At 47.4% G+C, this 21,401-nt stretch overlaps 1 protein-coding gene across 1 annotated transcript; it reads left to right on the top strand.

Annotated features, from left to right (window-relative positions):
• The first annotated feature begins 833 nt into the window (after window positions 1–833).
• Window positions 834–16,817, top strand: DHX36 (DEAH-box helicase 36). Its single transcript, XM_068200129.1, has 25 exons — window positions 834–1,100; window positions 1,312–1,433; window positions 2,326–2,527; window positions 3,190–3,228; window positions 4,364–4,534; window positions 5,034–5,113; window positions 6,030–6,104; window positions 6,234–6,400; window positions 6,954–7,035; window positions 7,482–7,622; window positions 8,130–8,232; window positions 8,541–8,628; window positions 9,480–9,535; window positions 9,638–9,702; window positions 10,200–10,343; window positions 10,829–10,946; window positions 11,586–11,684; window positions 12,268–12,441; window positions 12,732–12,818; window positions 13,476–13,559; window positions 13,659–13,758; window positions 13,844–13,934; window positions 14,336–14,456; window positions 15,045–15,197; window positions 15,814–16,817. Exons 1-25 carry the CDS (start codon window positions 849–851, stop codon window positions 15,997–15,999), a joined length of 3,000 nt encoding a protein of 999 aa, XP_068056230.1. The 5' UTR covers window positions 834–848; the 3' UTR covers window positions 16,000–16,817.
• The last annotated feature ends 4,584 nt before the right edge of the window (window positions 16,818–21,401 follow it).

Raw genomic sequence — 21,401 nt, 5'->3', positions numbered from 1 at the left:
GGGAGCAGCTCCACATGTGGGAAGTTACAGCGGTTTTGATTCACTTGCAGTCCTTGTCCACATCTAAATCGACACAACACTATAAATACTATAAATACTTTTCCAACACCTGGACATCACTTAAAGCTCATTGGCTGCTCTTTGTTTCACGGATTAAAACTCTTCTTGTTGATTAGGCCTGAAAGCATACGAAGATCAAACATCAAGAAAACGATACAAATTCCCCATTCTGCAACTCACTGGCCGGTCGGGGACTCGAACCCGGGCCCAGGGGGGCGGGTCAGGGTGAGGACTCGAACCCGGGTCGTTCGGGTGGGTGAGCTCGGGCCGGGCTCGAACCCGGGCTTGGAGGGTGGCTTAGGTCGGGCCGGGACCCCAACCCATGTTGGGCCGGGACTCGAACCCGGATCGTTCGGGTGGGTGAGCTCGGGCCGGGACTCGAACCCGTACGGGTCGGGTGGGTTCGGTGGGGCCGGGACTCGAACCCGTACGGGTCGGGTGGGGTCGGTGGGGCCGGGACTCGAACCCGTGCGGGTCGGGTGGGTTCGGTGGGGCCGGGACTCGAACCCGTGCGGGTCGGGTGGGGTCGGTGGGGCCGGGACTCGAACCCGGGGCCAGGACTCGAAGCCGGGCGGGTCGGGTGGGTTCGGTCGGGCGGGACTCGAACCCGGGTCCATCGAGCTGCGGGCGGGCGGAAGTGCGGCGGCGGACGAGGCGGGCGCTGCCGGCGGACGAGGCGGGCGCTGCCGGCGGACGAGGCGGGCGCTGCCGGCGGACGAGGCGGGCGCTGCCGGCGGACGAGGCGGGGCCGCGCTGGGCCGGGCTGAGCCGCGCCGGCAGCCGCGGCCATGAGCTACGAGGAGCGCCGCGGCTGGGGCCGCGGCCGGGGCCGGGGCCGGGGCCGGGACCGGGACCGGGACCGGGACCGGGACCGGGACCGGGACCGTGACGGCGATGGCGCCGCCGCCTCCGCCGCCCCCTCCGCGGCGGGCGGGCCCGGCGGGCGGGGACGGCACCCCGGGCACCTGAAGGGCCGCGAGATCGGGCTGTGGTACGCCCGCAGGCAGGGCCAGAAGAACCGCGACGCCGACCGGCAGCAGGTGAGGGACGCGGGACGCGGGACGCGGGACGCGGGACGCGTGCTGGGGCAGGCTCTGTGCCGCCGCGCCTCGGAACTGCGCCTCGGCAGGAGCGGAGCTCGCTGGGGATGCCGAAGAGCCGCTGGCCTAGCAGAAGGCCGTGTGAGGGGTGCTGAGGTGGCTCTGTGGTACGCGGGCTCCGCGCTGATGGAGGCTCTGCTTTCTGCCCTAGAGAGCTGTGGTGCGCATGGACGAGCACAGGGAAGAGCAAATCGAGCAGCTGCTGAATTCTGTCCAGGCTAAAAACGACAAAGAGCAAGAAGCCATGTCCTGGTGGTCCGGGGATGAAGAAGGGTAAAGAGATAGGATTACCAGTTCTTTTATTTACTTTGAATTGCACAAACCTTCCATAAGCTGGCAGGAAGATGTGTCAGAAGTGATTTACCTTGATTGAGTGTACTGGCTCAACAAATACTCTCCAGGTTCTCCACTTGAATGGTCACACTGAAATGGCTGTAGTCATTGCTGTAAAACTCATTCATTATTGCTGACTTCGAGGTGTTACATTTCTACTTAAGCTCATAAAAGCTCTAACTCATCTCTAAGCCTACTCCAGTAGATATATGGGATTTTTCAGCTCCATTGGCCTCTGGAATTACTCTTCCAGAGGTGGGTTTTGGCTCCTGTTTTCAGTTATTGTGCAGTCTCAGAACATTTTCGCGGGGTCTGTTCTGGAGTCGTTAAGGATTTGCAGGAATAGCTGGACTTGGCTGGTGTGCTGAAATGAAGGGATTTGGGCTCCTTTTGGCCGAGGGATCCAGTTATGGGGCAGTGGATCAAGCAACAATTCTCTGCTGATGTTTTGTTGCTTTGTGGCTTCGTTTGGTACAAAAGAACGTGTTGTTTTTTAGATCCTGAGGTCAGGTTTTTGGTGGTTTGGGACTTTGTTTGGTTTAATGATTTTCACTGTAGTGACAGACCCAGAGCAGCTGGGGCTGCCCCTGGATCCCTGGCAGTGCCCAGGGCCAGGCTGGGCACTGGGGTTGGAGCAGCCTGGGACAGTGGAAGCTGTGTCTGTCCATGGCAGGGGTGGCACTGAGGGGCTTTAAGGTCCTTCCAACCCAAACCATTCCCTGGATCTGTGTTCCCGTGGACTGTGGGTTCATTCGCTGCTGGCTGTAATTACCTGCACTCTGCATGTGGTCAGGCACAGCTGGAATCTGAAGTTCTTGTTCTGTGATTCCAGCCCTGCTCCAGAACAGCCTGCCAAAGTGAAACCAGATGCTGAGAAAGCTCCTGTGAGACAGACACCAGCCTGGGGAAAAACGTCCCTGGATTTGGATGTGGAATTCCTCTGTGAAAAAACCGAGCAGGATGCTGATTTAGATGAGCAACTTAAAGAAGACTTAATGAAGAAGAGATCTGATCCCAGATATATTGAAATGCAGGTACTTTTCCCTGTGTTAAGTTGAAAACTTTTCATTGGGATTTTTAAAAAATTAAGCTGACCTCAAAATGTAATGTCTTGTAATTTACTAGAAAGTTGTGATAATGTAACTTTTGCTAAAATTATCTTTAGAATTCATAAAGTTCATATCTATTGATAGAACAGTGATTAAAAATCGAAAATGACGAATTTCAGGGACAGTTATAATCTGAAATTTGAGGCTGACATGTTGTTTTATTGGGTGGGTTTCTCTTTCTTTATTGTGGATTGTGTCCCTGCAGTTATGTCTGAAATGAAAGCACAACACTGGGCTCTGAAGGAGTGGCCTCTTGAAAACAGAGGTTTTGTTTTGAGCAGCCACACATAGAAAATTGTCTTACCCTGAACACCAGTTCTCTCTTCCATACCCGGCCCTGCTCTTGCAGCTGTATATACCTTCCTCATCATGTACTGAATTGCTGGGCTGAAATCGTTTTTCTAAATTGAGCAAAACTGAAACAACACCTGGAATTAAAGTTATTTCCCACGGACCTGTGTTTATACAAGTGTTGCTGAGCAGTTTGTAATTATTTTGCAGTTTAGCCCAGGTTAGAGGTGAAATCTATTCTGTTGCTTCAGTGCTGAAAAGGTGTTTAAAGAGAAACATTATTTCTTTTTCCCCAGAGATTCCGACAGAAGCTCCCCTCGTTTGGGATGAGAGAGGTGAGTGTGTAGTGACAGAGCCTCTGTGGTGCAGTGCTCCAAAACGGGGGAGAGCAGTTGTGCCTGTGACTGGCAGCAGTCCTTCGTGGCCTTCGGGAAGGGCAGAAGCCTCCCAGGTTCTGACCCTGGGGGCTGATTCCTTTCCAGGCAGTACCAGGGGCTCACTGATTGTGATGTGGGGCTCAGTACAGCGTTCTCATGGGAATGTAACTGGGAATGTCATGGGAATACATGGCTGCTGCATACATTTAATCTTAGGTCTTCTTTTCCTGCCAGCTAAACTTCTAGAAAGTTCCTGGTTACTCAGATTGTTATGCTGTCTTCTGTGTACAAAATTGTGCCCTTTGTCAAACAATTAGCCAGTTTAGAATGGAGTATAATGCCAATTAAGCCTTTTTAGCTTTAACCACAGACTGACTGGCTGCACTGCTGGCCCTCAGTGCCATTAGTTTCCCAGTCACAGGATAGGGTCAGTGACAGTAGGGGCTGTTATTAATTATTAATCTTAGGCTGTTATGCAGTAGAAATGGAGTATTCTGATCTGTTTGCTTTTGCAGGCTCAGTGGGTGATTAGTGAGCTCCTTCCTGCAGTCCCTCTATTTGCTGTAATGTCCTTTCTCTTAGCATTTGTTTCTTAAAATAGTCAGGCTCTGCTCAACAGTCCTTGGGGTGGGGAGGACGAGGCTGGGAAACTGTGCCTGTTGGAACAAGGAATGTTAAAATATTGTGCTGAAAACCTTTAGTTTGTGCAGGCTTGGAGTCCAACAGGGCAAAGTCTTGTGTTCAGCCTCCAAAGATCTACAGGAGCCAAGCAGGAAGCAGAAAGGTTAAAAGTGTATTTCAGGCTTTCATTTTAGTTCTTCTGTATTATTTTCCTACAGGATCTGAAGTATTTAAAGCTAGTGTTGAGGCTGGGTATGCTTTAAACCCTACACATGGGAAGTGCAAATGTGCAGAAGTGGCTTCTGTGAGGTTTAAGCTAAACTTTTTTGGTAGCATTGCAAGAAGCAGCCGAGCATTTCTTCAGCTGTCGACACTTTGCTCAGAGTTCATCCCACAGGAGAGAGAATTCCCAGATGCTCTGCAGTCTGTTTGCAGCAGCAGCTCAGTAACTGCCGTGTCTCTGCGTGGGCAGGAGCTCGTGAGGCTGATCAACGCCAACCGCGTGACGGTGATCAGCGGCGAGACGGGCTGCGGCAAGACCACGCAGGTGACGCAGTTCATCCTGGACGATCACATCGAGCGCGGGCTGGGCTCCACGTGCCGCATCGTGTGCACGCAGCCGCGCAGGATCAGCGCCATCTCCGTGAGTGCCCTGCCCCGGGCTGCGCCCCAGCCTGCTGTGAGCAACAGCTCTGTAGCGTGCGCTAGCTGGATGTTCACGACTCAGCCGTCCATGGAGTACTGGCACTGCAGCCTCTTTCTTCCCTGACTTTAGTCATGGGCTCTATCTGTGGTTTTAACGCATTTGGGCAGTGCAACTGCCTTAAGATAAAAACTAATGCTGTGTGAGGCCCTCTAGAGGTGTGTTAATGAGCAGGAAAGCATCTGGCTTTCGAATGCTCAGTAGTTTCTCTCCTTGACAGTTCAGTGTCAGATGGCCAAGCTCACCCTGCTGAAAGGGGAACGAGCTGCTCATGCCCGAGTGGCTGTGTTCCTCTAGAGTCTTGTCGCTGGGTCGCTGCTCTCAGGGGAGGAGAAAAGGGGCTCTTCAGGGCATTTCTTTATTTATATCTCAGTACCAAGTGTTCCTACTGGTGAGCAGCTCAGTCACAGATCAGCCTGATGTTCTTTGTCCCCCTCAGGTGGCTGAGAGAGTGGCTGCTGAGAGGGCAGAGAGCTGTGGCAACGGCAGGAGCACGGGGTACCAGATCCGCCTGCAGAGGTGAGCGGCTCCCTGGCAAGGGCCTGTTGTTATCCCAAGGAGACAATTTGAAAAGTAGTTCTAAAAACAAATAACGGCTTTCCTGCTGATATTTTCCCCTGAAGGAATTCCTGCAGGGAAAGAATAAGTTTTTTTTTGAATTTTAGGAAAAGGTTTGAGTGCATTTACTGTATTTTATGCCCCATATGACAATGGCTAATCTAAGTTAGGCTTTGTCTAGTAAGTCCTGTTTTCAGCTCTTGTAAAAGGTTCTGCTGTGGGCAGAAATAAAACTGATGTCCCTAATCAATGAATTTCAAGGAAAAGTGAAAATGCTAAAGGGAAGAATGCTCCAAACCATATTTGGAAAGCAGTGTGGAAAGCAGTGCATTTGCTACACATATTTATGGACTAATTCCCTGGGACCATGTAATAGGTGCAGTGACAGGGGCTTGCAGAGCAAAAGCTTTTACTCTTGTAGTTGGCTATAATTTAAAAATCTGAAGTGGTACCAGCACATAAGGGAACCCTTTTGTTGGAGCAAAACTGCTGGTGAGAGAGGAGAGCTGAGCCCTCCCAGCATATTAATTGGGGTTCATACAGTCTCTGCTATTTCTCTGCTCCCAGTGCTGTGCATGTGAGTGCCCTGTGTGCTGAGCTGGAGAGCTGCAGGAGCTGGGGCCAGCACCTCAGTGTGCAGGAGATGGCAGAGGGTGCCTGGGAAGTCAGAGCTTCTCCCTGGTCCATTCCCCAGCCACTGAAGGGATGCAACAGTGGCCTAATTCTTTGTTCCTGCCCTTGTGCTGTGAGTGAGGGAGGCAGAGTGAGGCACATCTGCATCGTGTCTGCAATGGCACCTGCAGCTGGGGTTTAAGGTTTTAGGGCATTTTGTCAAATACAGAGGAAAACTGAGGAGTTCTTATTGTGTCTCTTTCAGTCGCCTGCCAAGGAAGCAAGGTTCAATTTTGTACTGTACCACGGGAATTGTCCTGCAGTGGCTCCAGTCAGATAAGTAAGAGCTCCTGTTTAATGAGACACTGAATGCAATTATGAAATGAGTAAGGCCTGTTCCAAACAGTCATGGCTCTACTTTTTATTTTTTCCAAGACCAAAAGTTTAATTTCTTCCCCTTCTGTTTTAGGCACTTGTCCAGCATCAGTCATGTAGTTCTTGATGAAATCCATGAAAGAAATCTTCAATCAGATGTTTTAATGAGCATTATTAAAGATCTCCTGAATGTTCGGCTGGATCTGAAGGTCATACTGATGAGTGCTACTTTAAATGCAGAGAAGTTTTCCGAGTACTTTGGTAGGTGAAATGCTTCCTAGAAATGTTCTTAAGTAATTTAGGCTTCTATAGTATAGTGTAGTTCTCGAATTACAGAATTGATTTGTATCAAAAGAAGAAATTACTTCAGTTTTAGAAATATCTGCCAGCTGCTGGAGATGCAGTTTCTCTCAGTTTTATCTCATTATTGTGACCTGATATTGCTTCTGGTTTTGCTTTTCAGACATACTATGGAAACAGAATCCACAGAGTGTTTTCCTAGTAAATATTTACCATGTTTTAGCATTCTTGCTGTGAGGGGGCGAGCAGATTGAACTTTGAGTTGTTCAGTCTCCCAGCTTTTTCCAGTGGCTGGAACCAGTTGAACTGGTGTGCAGAATACTGCCTGCTGCCTGTCCTTTTTTATTCAGCAGCCTTATGTGGGGGTGAATTTGACATCTTCCCTGACAATTGGAAATGTCCTGTAGACATGGCAGCTGTATTACAGAACTAGTGAGGAATGTTTATTGCTTCTATTCTTTCAGTGCAGTATTTCATCAGTAGTTTTAAAACTGAGTTCTGCCTCCCTCCACAGACCATTGCCCAATGATTCACATCCCCGGGTTCACTTTCCCAGTGGTGGAATATCTGCTCGAAGATGTCATTGAGAAGTTGAGGCAAGTGTTTTTTCTGAATATCATTTCAGAGAGTGTTTGGGTGGGGGGGCTTAGCTTAGTGTATGTGTGCTCAACTTGGCATAAAGAAGAATTGCCTGTATTTTTCAACAGAAAACCTCCTAAGGGGGGCCTTGTACAGTAATTACAGATGGCACACAATTACCTGGGAGTATTGGCTTGAGGAGGAGAACAGTTCTCTGTTGCTGTGGTGAATTTTCAGGTCTCTAAATTAAACTAGTGTTTCTTACTCTTCTTTTTTTTCCCCTACGTATTCTCATATTTGATTGGTCCTTGCTTTTGTAAGATTTCTGTCACAAGAGAAACTGAAGATTCTTGCAGATGATCTAGCTAAAGCACAGCATATTGTCCATGGTTTGGAAAACTGTGCAGCTACTCCAAATTCCCTAAGTTTCAAATGGAATTGTGTTTGCTCCTCCTGTGTAAAGGTACACCCCAGAAAAGACGGACCGCCGGCAGCACTGGAGGAAGGGCTTCATGCAGGGCCACATGAGCAGGCCAGAGAAGGAGGAGAAGGAGGAGATCTACAGGCAGCAGTGGCCAGGCTACCTAAGGCAGCTGCAGGACAGGTTGGGCCCAAGTTTCTCTTCTGCTTTCAGTTTTCAGGCAGCTCTGAAGTGACCACCATAAATTAGTGCTGTATTGTGTTGCTGGGCATTAGTAACAGTGGGGTAGTGGCTGCTGTGGAAAATGGTGATGGAATTGCCTGTACAGTTGGCTGGCAGCTAGTGAAGTGCTTTAGAGACAGCAGGATTAGCTCCCTTTGCCTCTGAGTTGTTCAAGTTAAATTGCAGTTCATTACCTAAATACAAATTGTCAGTCCCTGGCTCATTGATGAGAAGGAGAGAGGTTGTGCAAGTGCTTCAGAACAGTTCAGTTGTGACATGGTAATTCTTCAGCTGTTCTGAACTGACAGTAATCACACTGAACTAAATGTGGAGAGTACTTTGGAGGTGCAGGAATTGCTCAAAGAACTGAGCTGATTGCAGGTGGGTTCATGGCTGGGTGGCACACTCAGAGCCAGGCAGCAGGAGCAGGAGCCCTGGCTTTACATGTCTCTGCTTTCCCTGCTGCAGGTATTCAGCAAGTACAATCAGTGCCCTGGAAATGATGGATGATGACAAGGTGGACCTGGACCTTGTGGCAGCACTGATCAGACACATTGTGCTGGAAGAGGAGGTACAGTGGGACTGAGCTGGGGGCAGTGCCAGAGCTGGCAATGACTTTGGCTGGTCACACAGAAAGAAGAGAAATTTTTGTTTGCTCTTCTTAGTAATTGAACAGTTTTGAATTACTCTTATGTTCAGATAAATACATGGAGGTAGCTCTTTTATAGAAAAAAAGCCCTTGGCAGAGTGTACCAGGTTGGGTCAGTGAGGTTTCAGATCTCACATGCCCACCATATATCAGTGTGCAAGGAGCTGCTCTCTGTGCAGTGTGTGATGTGTTCTGATCTCTCTTCCCTTCACTGCCTCTTTTCTCTGTAGGATGGTGCAATTCTGGTGTTTCTGCCAGGCTGGGATAACATCAGCACTTTGCATGAGCTCTTGATGTCTCAAGTCATGTTTAAGTCAGGTAAAACCCAAACTCTCCGTGGCACTTCTGGCAGTGCCGTTGGGGGCAGACTCCTTTTGCATGGGGTTGCTGCAGTTGTGCTGGATTCATTGTTTCCCTTGTCTCCTCTCCAAAGTGTTCAGCAGTTTTTGTGTGTCTGTGATACCCTTTCTTCTGCTAACAACAACTCATTTTTCTCAGTGTGGGAGTGACAATCTGAAAAACAACCTGACCTTCATCTTCTTCCTCTTGTCCTTTCCTGCAGCTGGGAGAGCTCCCATCCAAAACTAAACTCCATTCTCTGTGCGCTTCCTCTGCGCTTCATCCTTGAGCAGCGTCCCCTGCTTTGCTGACAGTTCCCTTAAATCCTGTTGATTTGAGAACTTCTTGCAGACTCTCAAGTACTCTGTGCCTGTCTGACACACTTTAACTTGTCCTTTTGCATCTCTCATATTTCCGTCTCACCTGTCTTAGCTGGGCACTTGGCTGTTCAGATAGTGACGTGCAGTGTGGTTGTGTACACTCCATAGATGCAGAATTCCAGTTCATTGAAAGGCTGAGTGTCAGTTTGTGTATTAAACGTGACCAATTATTCAATTACTTCAGAATTTAAAAAGGAAGTCTGAATTACTATACATAACTTTATGTATTGTCTTAACTCGTCATGTTATAGCATCATAAAAAAGGCCTTTATACCTTTTTACTTTAGAATTTGCTGTTATGATACAAATACCTGTGATCTCAGAGCAAGAAGCAGTAGCCTGACTTGCAGCCTATTTTCTCTGTTCTGCATCGTTGATTTAATAGATTTTCCTGTAAAATTGGAAGTTTCTGTGCTTACACCATATCTTTTACTGATTTTTAACTTTCAGATAGGTTTATTATCATACCTTTGCATTCACTGATGCCTACTGTTAACCAGACTCAGGTATGCTTCTCTTTCATTGCAATATTTCACAATTACAAAAAAAAAAAATGAAGCACATGTTTGGTTTTGGCAAAGACATAAATGAGCCTTGGATAATTACAGGTGTTCAGGAAGACCCCGCCAGGAGTGAGGAAAATTGTGATTGCAACCAACATTGCAGAAACCAGGTAAGTGCCTGGCTGCCCAGAGCCAGGAAAGCTGTGTGTTTAACAAAAGAAATGGAAGTGATAATTTAAAGTATAAACCTGTTTGATGTTCCTGAAAATATGTTTCTGTGTTTGTGCCATGAGTTTATAACACTTTATCTTTAGAAATATTTATAGTCTAAACAAAGTTTTCCTAGAATTGTTTTAAACAATTCAACCAGCTACATTGTTTTGAACAGTTAAACTACAGGAATACTAAACAAATGCTAGAATGATTTGTACAGGATAATCTGAGCTGCCTGTCCTCCGTTCAGAATCCCAGTGGGAACTTCTGCCAGACTGAGGAGACTGAATCAGCTCTTTCTTGAACTGTTCAGTAGCATAGTTCTTAATGAAATTCCAAAGACAGATTTTTTTAATTGCTGACTCTGGGAGGGAATAAAGAGAGGCCAAACCCAATCCTAGGTAACACCGGCAAAGATGAAAAGTTGCTTTTTCTTCCTCTTTTTTTTCAACAGCATCACAATTGATGACGTCGTGTTCGTTATAGATGGGGGGAAAATAAAGGAGACTCACTTTGACACCCAGAACAACATCAGCACCATGGCAGCAGAGTGGGTCAGCAAAGCCAATGCCAAGCAGAGGAAGGGTCGAGCAGGAAGGTAGGAGCAGTGGGGTGCTTGGGGAAGTTGGGGTGTTGAGTTTCCAACAGTACTGAAAGTTCTTTATTATTTGCATGTGCTAGCACTGCTGGCTCTTGTTCTGGGCAGAGAATGATTTCCTTGCCTTCCTAGGAAGCTGAATTGACTTGTGTTGTGTTTAACTCCAGAGTTACCCTCCTATAGAAGAATGTCCTGCATTTTGTTGTAATTTTTGTCACTGCCCTCACACCTGATTGATGAGGCTGATGCAGTAAAGGGGCAACGGTGTAAAAATTAATTTCTGTGTTCTCTGTGCCTCTTTCCTGCTGATGGGTCTTCAGAAGACTGAAGTGGCTTTTACGGTTGAATATGCTTCAGTTCTAATTCCTTGAGGAGTTTTGGGAAGCTCTTTCTAAGAAACAGAACCATAATGTCACAGTTGCATTGGGGGAAAAAACCCAACAAATGACCAAACCCAAAAGAGTAGTTTCTTTAAATCATTGCAGAGTTCAGCCAGGCCACTGTTACCATCTCTACAACGGACTGCGTGCCAGCCTTCTGGATGATTATCAGTTACCAGAGATCCTGAGGACACCCTTGGAAGAACTCTGCTTACAAATCAAGGTAGATGGAGGAATCTCCAAATATATTTATTAGCTACTTTTCCACTGGGATAGGTGGTTGAGAGAATAAGTTAATGCAGCAGTGAGCCTAGGGTTGTTAATCCAAAATTCTGTTACACCAGAAATGCAGTGTATTTAGCCAGTAATTGCAGCAACTTTTGTAAATGCACACTTGTATTTGGGTGCATCAAACCCAGGGGAAACAGAATTGTCTGGAATCAATAAAAGGTGAACTCAACTAACAAAAATTTGGGCTGTGCTGTCTCCCAAATATCACATGTCATTCAATCAGAGAAGCTTCAGTGAGAATGCCAGTGAGTCAATTTATATAATCTCTTAAAAGAATTTTACTACAAAGTAGTTTTAGAACTGGTGTAAATTTCCCTTTTTGGCAGTTTGCATTGAATTCCTTATGAAAGCAGAAGGATTGCCATGTGTATATGAACTGAATGAAGAATAGATCCTTCTGCTGCAAATTCCATCACTAATATATTTTTTTGTCCTTAGTTCTTAACTAAAGAAATTCTAACTCGGGCTGTGAATTACTCGCACTATTTCCATGAGTGTGGTTATGCTAACCAGTTTTAGACAGCTGTCTTTCTCCAGTTGCTGTAGGCTTTTGTTGTGATTTTTCTTTCAGATCCTGAGGCTTGGTGGAATTGCCTATTTTCTGAGCAAACTGATGGACCCCCCGTCTCGTGATGCTGTGATGTTGGCCATAAATCACCTCATGGAGCTGGTAAAGTGTTGCTTCATCTGCTGAGAGCCGTGGTGCTGTGGGTGTTACCAGGCAGCTGTGACTGCACAGCTCTGGGCATTGCAGCCCCTTACCCTTGGTGCAGAGCCTGATGGACCCTCACTGCACAGAGGGGGCACTCCACACAATCCATGATGCTTAGGGGCTCTGCAGAGTGGTTCTGAGGGACTTTGTAAATGACTTCAAACTTTGTAAATGACTCCAAAGTGACACTGCACTTAAGTTCCCTGCAGGTGTTGATTTAACTCCCTCCCTTGTACCCCTGCTGCCTCCCCACCTTCCTGTTGCAGGTGGGTCAGTGAGGAGTTGGAGACAAATGAGGCACGTGGGAGGAGCACCTGGTATCATTGTTCCCTTGGGTGCTGGGGAAGGAGAGGCTCAAGGCACGTTTGTTCTGCTGACTCCTTGCTCTGGTGATATTTGCATAAATGAGTTGTAGCCAGAAATAGAGACGTCTGGTTTGGATATCAGTGGGTGATATCTGTGTACCAGTGGCTTTTCCAAGGAAATCCTCCCCATTTCACATGATGTGTTTGTTCTTTCCTTTCTGCCCTCCTCGTGGCAGAATGCTCTGGACAGGCAGGAGGAGCTGACTCCCCTGGGCGTGCACCTGGCCCGGCTGCCCGTGGAGCCGCACATCGGGAAGATGATCCTGTTTGGAGCCTTGTTCTGCTGCCTGGACCCCGTCCTGACCATTGCAGCCAGCCTCAGCTTCAAGGACCCTTTTGTCATCCCTCTGGTAAAGTCTCACAGATGACAATTACACGTGGGAATGAATATAAGAATCTCAGGAGGATGCTGGGACTCAGGTGTTACACTTTAAGAGCACTTTCATTAATGTCACGGTAATTACATTTTTACTAGTGAGGTTGCCTTCACATACTATGAATTATCATTTTTCCTGTGGAATATTTGAAATAACTGTAATTTTCATGTGTTACATACAAAGTACTGCTGTACAGATGTACCTGAATTTGGAGAAGAGAACTGTCATGTCAGTCTAGGTATTATGTAGGTTCTAATTTTTAGGGCAAAGAGAAAATCGCAGATGCAAGAAGAAAGGAGCTGTCAAAGAACTCGAAAAGCGACCATCTGACTGTGGTGAATGCTTTCACTGTAAGCATGTTTTCATGTGTTTTTTTTTTCTTCTAGAATTTTAATTTGAGTAATATAGATGATCCTGAGGACAAAGCTGATCAGTTTATGTTCTTTAGGCTTTCTTGTTTGGCTTCTACAGAAACATAAAACCAAACTGATTTTCATCTTTCTAGTGTTGCATAATCTAGTGTTGCATAAGTAACCTGATTTCTGGTGGACAAGTCTGAAAAAGACAAAGGAAATGTAGTATTATGGTTACCTTGCTGAAGTTGTTCATTCTTGTCCTTCTGGCCTCTACAAGAGGCTGAAGCCAACTTCAGAAGTGCTGGACGTTGTGCTGTATTGTGTTGTGGTGAGGAGAGGAGGAAATAAACGGCCTGGAAAACGCAGTTACTGCCCAGAACTTTAACTTTGTTAATGACAACAAAGGGTGGCTGCTCTGGCAAACACAGCCAGGTATCACTGCCCGCCAGGGAAAAAGGAAGGTTGTGATTCAGCGTATTGTGAAGTTGTGTTTTTCTGCACTGTGGTGTGTGCATATGTACAGAGAGATCAAAGGATTTACTTTCTCCCTGGTAGGGAACGTGTGACTCTTTGTTCGCCTCCAATTTTGGCTGTCCTTAAGTTTGTAGTGTTCACTTGCAAATGCCTTGCAACTCTGGTTTTCATTCCTAGGGCTGGGAAGAGGCTCGGAGTTGTGGTCTCAGGAATGAGAAGGACTATTGCTGGGAATATTTCCTGTCCCCAAATACCATGCAGGTAACAACATCCTGCCAGGTTCAAACAGGATCCTGTGTGGGGGGAAGAGGAGGAGCCTTTGGCACAGCATCATTCTGGGGCAATTTCGTTGTTTCCTAGATGCTGCATAACATGAAAGGGCAGTTTGCTGAGCATCTCCTTGCAGCTGGATTTGTGAATAGTAGAAACCCCAAGGATCCCAAATCTAACACCAACTCAGGTAACCGTGGAGGGAAAGGGAGAATTTATCCCAGCTGAAATCTCAGCTTGCAGAACTGCCTCACTTGCTTCTCTGTCTCCTGCAGGTAATGAGAAGCTGCTCAAAGCAGTCATCTGTGCTGGCCTCTATCCCAAAGTGGCAAAGATCCGGCCCAGCTTCAGCAAAAAGAGAAAAATGTGAGGGTTTGGTTTAATGTTCATTTGTATTCAGGGTGTTTTCTACGTGGCATAATTTGGCATGGTGATGCAGTGGCTTGAGTGCATGAATGAATCTCAGTTTAGAGTTTGAGTTGTGGTTGTGCCTTACTTCCTCTGAGAAGGGTGGGATTGTTGATTTCTTAATATCTGGATTCCTGCTAACACCTGAAATAACTTGTGTGACTTTATCATGCCATGGGTAATGTTACAACATCTCAGTAGCACTGCTCTAAAGGGGTTCTACAGCAGCAGTCCAAACACTGTCACCTCTGGTTGTTTGGGAAAGGAGACCCCAGGGATCCTGGCCTGTTGTTTTATCACTTCCTGTATTATCAGACTCTTTTTTTCTTTTTTTTGTTGGTTTTTTTTTTTCTTTGAAGGGTGAAAGTTTGCACCAAGACAGATGGATCAGTTAATATCCATCCCAAATCGGTGAATGTGGAGGAAACCGAGTTCCATTATAACTGGCTCGTGTACCATTTGAAGATGAGGACCAGCAGCGTGAGTTGGAGCTGTGCTTGTGGGGTTCATTTGTTTTATTATCCCCGCTGAATGAGGCTGGATCAGGGTTCAGAGGGGACGTGAACAGCCTTTGTTCTGGGGCCTTCCTGTCCTAGGCCATTCCTTGTACACACCATCAGATTAAATCCTTTGTGATACTGGGGTATTGTACCCCAGTACAATACTGGGGTTTAGTTCTGCGTTTAGTTGGTTTAGTGGTTTGTTCTTGGGTTCTTTTCGAGGATTTGGGTTTCTTTAATGTCTGGCAGGGGTAAATTCTTCTAGTTTTTTTGGTTTTTTTTCATTTCAATCCAGTCCTAACACTTCTCAATATGCTGGCATTTTTTCCTCTCATTGTTATGGACCATCTGGTTTGATTTCACCACTGTGTGAAGGACTGAAAGACTTTGGGACCATTTTTGCCCTTGTTCATGTAACTTTTGTTGAACTGAGTTGTGTAATGCATTTCTTCAGAATTTGTGAGTAACTGAGTAAGGGTCTTCTGGAATTCTGTAGGAGTCTCATTAGGGATTACTGATGGCACTTGAGGTATTTTGAGGGTGATCAGACAATTCTGTTGTTGTGCAGATTTACCTGTATGATTGTACGGAGGTGTCTCCATACTGCCTCTTGTTCTTTGGAGGGGATATATCCATTCAGAAGGATAATGACCAGGACACCATCGCTGTGGATGAGTGGATTGTTTTCCAGTCTCCTGAAAAAATAGCTAACTTGGTCAAGGTAACTGGTTCAAAATAATGTACCTGAAGGCTCAGTGTAACACTGGTTCTGCTTAGGGATTTCTGGATTTGATATTCCTGTGGGCCAATTGATTTATCACGCAGGGAGATGATGTTTGAAATGCACTCCCAGCAAGCAGTTCTAGCTCACAAAGTAAGCCAAAGAGATCTGATTTTGCACAGATGCCGTAGGATGACTTGGTCAGTACAGGAGATATCCACATGGATATGGAAACATGAGAGTGGGGTTCCTCAGTTAACAGGAATGGGTTCCATTCCCACACCCACACTGTTTAATACGAGATCCCAGAAATCATACCTGACTCTTTTGTAAATTTTATTTTTAACCAGTCTCTTTAATCCTGAGGTAGTTAGCTAAGTGCTGGGTGGGCTGTTAGAGGCAGCACATCCAGAGATCTCATCAAAGACTGGGTTTTGAGGGACAGTGTTTGATGCTGAAAACAGCAATGTGGAAATGAACTGCAGGGAGAAGAGCAGGTGTAAAGGTTGGGAGAACAGAGGGCAGGCACTGCAACCTCTCTGTTGATGCTATGTGTAGCTCTAACTACCCATCTCTTTCCTTTCTCCTTCTTTTCCTTTATTACAACGCTTTCCAGAAATTGAGAAAAGAACTTGATGACCTTCTACAAGAAAAAATAGAAAACCCTCATCCCGTGGACTGGAACGATATTAAATGCAAGGACACAGCAGTGCTGACAGCTATTATAGACTTAATCACCACGCAGGAGAACGAGGGCGTCAGGAACTTCGCGCCGCGCTTCCAGGGCGAGCGCTACAGCTGACACCCTCCGCCCGGCCAGCCCAGTCTCCTCCTTTTTTAAAGCCTTTCTTTAGCTAGAGGAACAACTTTTGTAGGGTAAGCTGGTAATTTCCTCATCCCGAGGAGCAGTTACTCGGAGCTAGTTGGCAGTTCGTGTACGTGCATGTGTTCTGTGCTCGGTGTAGCTTTGTGAGGGACAGAAAGGCGGTTGTTGGGTGGTGTAAGGTTCGTGTCCTGCTGTAGCTGTTTTCTTTGGGTTTTTTACCCATCAGGTAACAGATATTTAAAAAAACCTGCGCAAATACTGCTTAGTAAAACCTAAACTGTTTTATTTTTTTCTTTTAATGAGGTGTGGTGAGTAATTGTACTTGCTGTGTTATTCCAGCTGTGCAGCAGTCTGCTCACCAGCACTTCCACAGAAGGTAATTACAGCTTAATTTAACTAAACTTGAAAACACTTGTTAAATTTTTATGGTGGGAGGAAACAGTATTCAGAAATTCTTCTCCTTTTCTGCATTTCATCCCATTCAATTAATCTTCCTTTGCTTTCTGTCCCCATCCATCATCACTACTGACTGAAATTGCAGATTGCAGAAAGCAATGGTTATGTGTTGGGTTATATGTTAGGGTTTCATTGCATTCGAGAGTTTTTTTTTTGGGGGGGGGTTTTTTGTTTTTTTTTTTTAAAGAAGTTCATGTATGGGTTATAGTATTCCATTAAGAGTCTTTTTTTGCAAGTCTTATTTCAACTGTTCTCAATGTTTTGAATGTTCTGTTTTGAATGATCTCCAGCTATGGAAGATGATTTGAATAACAAAGTTTGTTAAGGATTTTGAGGTTTATCCTTGAGAAAAAAAGCCTGGAAATATAACTTTTCTCCCTTCTTTGGTGTTTTGTTGGGTTTTTTCCTTTGCAAAAATGACCTTCATCATCAGGTTCAGGAGGATTTATGCTTTACTCTGAGGAAAGCAGAACAGCTCAGGTGAAACTTACAAGTCGAAGTACTGGCTAGATTGTGCTTTGCATTGGGTTAACAAGGGATGGAGGGTGCCAAGCTCCTCATTGCCTCTGCCAGCTGCACAAAACACATCGCTTAACCTCCCTCCCCACCACCAACTGACTGTTTCACCTCAGTGTTCTAAAGTGTTCTAAATGAGGAGGCAGAGGAGGAGAATCACCCGCCCCGGGAGCTGGGGGTACCGGAGGGAGCCTGGGCAAGGGGAGAAGAGATACTGGCGGCTGTGGGGAGGGAGGAGGCGAGCCCGGTTCGTTCTCTGGGAGACAGCCGGGCTGTGAGGGCCCTGAGGACAGCGGGGAGCCGGTCCTGAGGACTGTGAGGGAGCTGGTCCATGAGGGCAGCGGGGAGCCGGTCCTGAGGACAGCGGGGAGCCGGTCCATGAGGACAGCGGGGAGCCGGTCCTGAGGGCAGCGGGGAGCCGGTCCTGAGGGCTGTGAGGGAGCCGGTCCTGAGGGCAGCGGGGAGCCGGTCCTGAGGGCTGCGGGGAGCCGGTCCTGAGGACAGTGGGGAGCCGGTCCTTGGGGCTGTGGGGAGCCGGTCCTGAGGACAGCGGGGAGCCGGTCCTGAGGACTGTGGGGAGCTGGTCCTGAGGGCTGCGGGGAGCCGGTCCTTGGGGCTGTGAGGGAGCCGGTCCTGAGGGCTGCGGGGAGCCGGTCCTGAGGGCTGCGGGGAGCCAGTCCTGAGGGCTGTGAGGGAGCTGGTCCTGAGGGCAGCGGGGAGCCGGGCCTGAGGACTGTGAGGGAGCCGGTCCTGAGGACAGCGGGGAGCCGGTCCTTGGGGCTGTGGGGAGCCAGTCCTGAGGACAGCGGGGAGCCGGTCCTGAGGACAGCGGGGAGCCGGTCCTTGGGGCTGCGGGGAGCCGGTCCCGAGGACAGCGGGGAGCCGGTCCTTGGGGCTGTGGGGAGCTGGTCCTGAGGACAGCGGGGAGCCAGTCCATGAGGGCAGCGGGGAGCCGGTCCTGAGGACAGCGGGGAGCCAGTCCTTGGGGCTGTGGGGAGCCGGTCCATGAGGACAGCGGGGAGCCGGTCCTGAGGGCTGTGAGGGAGCCGGTCCTGAGGACTGTGAGGGAGCCGGTCCTCCGGGCTGCGGGGAGCCAGTCCTGAGGGCTGTGAGGAGCCGGGCTCGGCCCAGTGCGGGCCGCGGCTGCTCTGAGGTGGCAGCGGCTACAGCATCGCTGGAGGTAAGCCCCGGACTCAAAGGGGAGATAAAAGGGGTCTAAATAACTGATAACTGTGTGGAAATGGGAACGAAATAAATTGTAGTGAGGAATTTTCTGTGCTGGAAACAAGGGGCGTCGCTGCGGCGGGAGGGAACAAAATGGCGCCCAGGCCTGAGGGGCGGCACGGGCCCGGGCTGCGCGGGCAGGGTGGCTGCTCTGCGTCACAAATCGGAACTTTATTGAGGAAAAGCTGCCCGTAGTGCTGTCACTGGCGTAGCTGGATTAAAGGTAATGAAGAAAATACAGGCTGGCACATGGTACCTGCAGCATTCTCCTTTTTCATGGTCTTTGCAGTACTTAGAAGAAATTATGGCTAATGTTTAAATAATTATAATATGCAAAAAATAATGCAAGACTAAGGCAAAGGGGAATGGAGCCTGGGGAAGAATGGCAGTTTTGGTTGAAGATGAGTTCCCTCAAGCCCCACACTGTGGAGGCTTAGGGTCAGCCACCCTCTGAAGAAACGCTCAGGGGGTCACAGATCTTAGGAAGTGACTGAAGTGTAAATAGTGATATTGCTGTACTTTCTCACAGTGCTTAAAGCACACAGCCCAACACTCTTTTATGCAGAAAGGTGCCAGACTCCTCTGGGCTCGTCAGATTTTTCATATGAGCATAGATGTTAGGGGTGCTGCATTAGAGTTACTTTTCCATGCTAGCGCGTGGATGCAGTGTTTGGATTTGTGGTGTAAATGGTGTTCTTCCAGGTTTGGCTGAGCAAGCCCAGGGTCTGTGGTGGTTCTGGCCTTGCCAGCAAGGGGGCCAGGGTGTGCAGGGGCTGGGGCCACAGCCAGGACGCTGACCCAGCTGACCCCAGGGATGGCCCAGGCCATGGTGCTCAGGATGAAGCAGGGACGGAGGGGATGTTTGCAATGATGTTTGTCCTCTCGGGTCCCCATCCTGTGCATGGAGCCGTCTGTCCTGGGGCTGGCTGAACATCCACCTGCCTTCGGGAGGTGAGGAATTAATTCCTTGGGCTGCTTTGCACATGCAGCTGTTGTTTTAAACTGTCTTTATCCCAACCCATGACTTCTCTCACTTTGCCCCTTAGAGTCTCTCCCCCATCCCACAGTGGGGATGAGCTGCAAACCAGGCTTAAACCACGGCATCAGGTTAGCAAGATGTTGAAGAGGTAATGCTGATGGAAGGTTTGTAACTTGGGTTTTAAATGGCCAGCCCGAGACAGAGTGGTCAAAGTCATGTTGTACTCAGTGAGGTCTGCTTCTGTCTTAGTTTCCAGCACCTTCTAGAACTCTGCGTTATGGAATGTAGCAATTCAGTGACGTAGTACATTCTGCCTGACCTTCATGTTATCTTAGTTTGCCTGAATGATGAAGTTTTGATACAGCTGTTGAAAATCATTTGCAGATCACAGCAAATAAAGCCTTGGAGTTCCTCAACCTTGGTGCCAAGATTTACTGTTTATTTCCAACACTTGTGTTCTATCCACTTGATTGGCCTATGCGTGTTGTTTTAGAAACAAAATATACCTGGGAAACCCAAGAACTTTTGTGAATATATTTTGTTGAACTGTGATTTAAGCTGTGTGCATGAGTGTGATGCTGAGCAGATGGTGCATTCTGAGCATGTGTAGGGAGACAAAAGTTGTCCTTTTTTTTTATTTTCAGCAAAGTAGCTTTGCATGGTGGAAACAAATGTACTCTTTGCCATGGAAGTCAAAACCAACACTGCATTACAGCTTTTGTTAAAGTTCAGCAGATGCAGATGTCGTGTTTGCTGTGTTGCAGGGCTGCTATACGGCAGCAGCAAAGCCATTCCCGAAAACTGTTCCTAGGTGTGCAGTGACTGCGGAGGTGCCAGGCCAGGTTCAGGTCAGGTGGGCACAGATTTCTGAACAGGTGCCCCTGTGGAGCCACCAGGCACACAGAGGCACCTCAACTCACTCGAGATTTCGTTTGGGCAACTGAGAGCCCTTTATTGGCAACTTGCTTCCTGGTCAGGGAAGTTGTAGAAGGAAGGGGCCACACATTCCATGCCCTGCAGAAATGAGAGCTGATGTTGCAGTAGCAAACTCCCAGCTGGCTTCTGGCACTGCTGCGCGTCCAACTAGAAAGGAGGTACTGGCGTAAAGCCCACCTCCAGTTAGGAGAGTGTGTGTCTGGGTGTGTTCAGAGTGCTCAGGGGCTGATGAAGGGCTTGAGTTTTCAGATTATTTCCTCTGCAATAGCAGTGCTAACAGAGAAGTCAGTGTTAAAAATTACCTTTTTTTTTTTTTTGCTATCAAAGTGTGTGGAGTGGCTGAGCTCCCTGCCCTGGGCTCCAGGGACAGGAGGCTGGCAGTTAACAGTTAAAGCTGCGTTTGGACTGGACACAAGGCAGCAGAGCTTCACTGGGGGAATGGACAGAGCCTGGAGAGGTGGCGATGCCCCAGGTCTGAGGGTGTTAAGAACACTCAGGAACAGGATTTAACACCGGGTCAGCCCTGAGGGGGTTGGACTGCACAGGGCTGTAGGTCCCTTCCAGCTGAACTGTGCCAAACTACAAGAAGCAGAGGGAACTGAAGACTTGTCCCATCTCCCTCTTAACGGCGCCTCAGCAATGAGATGCTGTCCCAGGCCATTGCTCCAAGTCCAACGGGTAAATCTACATAGATCCATAGATCTACATAGATCCAACAGGATCTATGACAGATGAGGCAGGACACGGGGCGGTGCTATTTATCTTTACAGAACAGGAAAAGCTAAAATGCCACTGTTAACTGATGAGATTTACTTCCTCTGACAAAAATGACATTATCAATGGTCAGCTTCATGCAATTAAAACAATCAAAACTTTTTCTAGTAAGGATTTAAGAGCACTTTATTGATTGTTGTCCTATAAAATCATAGAAGTCTTTTAATTCCTGAAGAACTGTGTCCAAAAATAGGAAAAATGAAAAATGTCTTTACAAAACATTACAGCATTTTCGGAAAAACTAGGTATGAAAAATATATACAGTGTATTAAAAAAAATCTGAATAAAATTAATGCCTGGATTTATACATTCAGTTATGTGTTAAACATCCACATGTATACAGTGAAGTTTGTTAAAACAGTAGCAGTGTTTTTACTATGTTAAATAAGACTGTTCCATTTACTGTTTCTCTCATTACTATTTTATCAGTCCACTTATAAATTAATTTGCAAGGCTGTATAACCACTGTCACACTGTCCAGGTAAGTATTTTT

The sequence above is a fragment of the Anomalospiza imberbis genome, chromosome 10 (assembly GCF_031753505.1).
Source record: "Anomalospiza imberbis isolate Cuckoo-Finch-1a 21T00152 chromosome 10, ASM3175350v1, whole genome shotgun sequence".
NCBI classification, from domain to species: domain Eukaryota; kingdom Metazoa; phylum Chordata; class Aves; order Passeriformes; family Viduidae; genus Anomalospiza; species Anomalospiza imberbis.
The sequence above is the reverse complement of the archived record's forward strand: the minus strand, read 5'-3'. Positions and strand labels throughout refer to the sequence as shown.

Excerpts from the sequence above, each read along its gene's own strand:
- DHX36 (XM_068200129.1), top strand. The coding sequence starts at position 849 with ATGAGCTACGAGGAGCGCCGCGGCTGGGGCCGCGGCCGGGGCCGGGGC. Across the intron at positions 7,623-8,129 it reads CTAAGGCAGCTGCAGGACAG|GTATTCAGCAAGTACAATCA; the intron begins GTTGGGCCCAAG and ends TCCCTGCTGCAG. Across the intron at positions 13,759-13,843 it reads CAAATCTAACACCAACTCAG|GTAATGAGAAGCTGCTCAAA; the intron begins GTAACCGTGGAG and ends TGTCTCCTGCAG.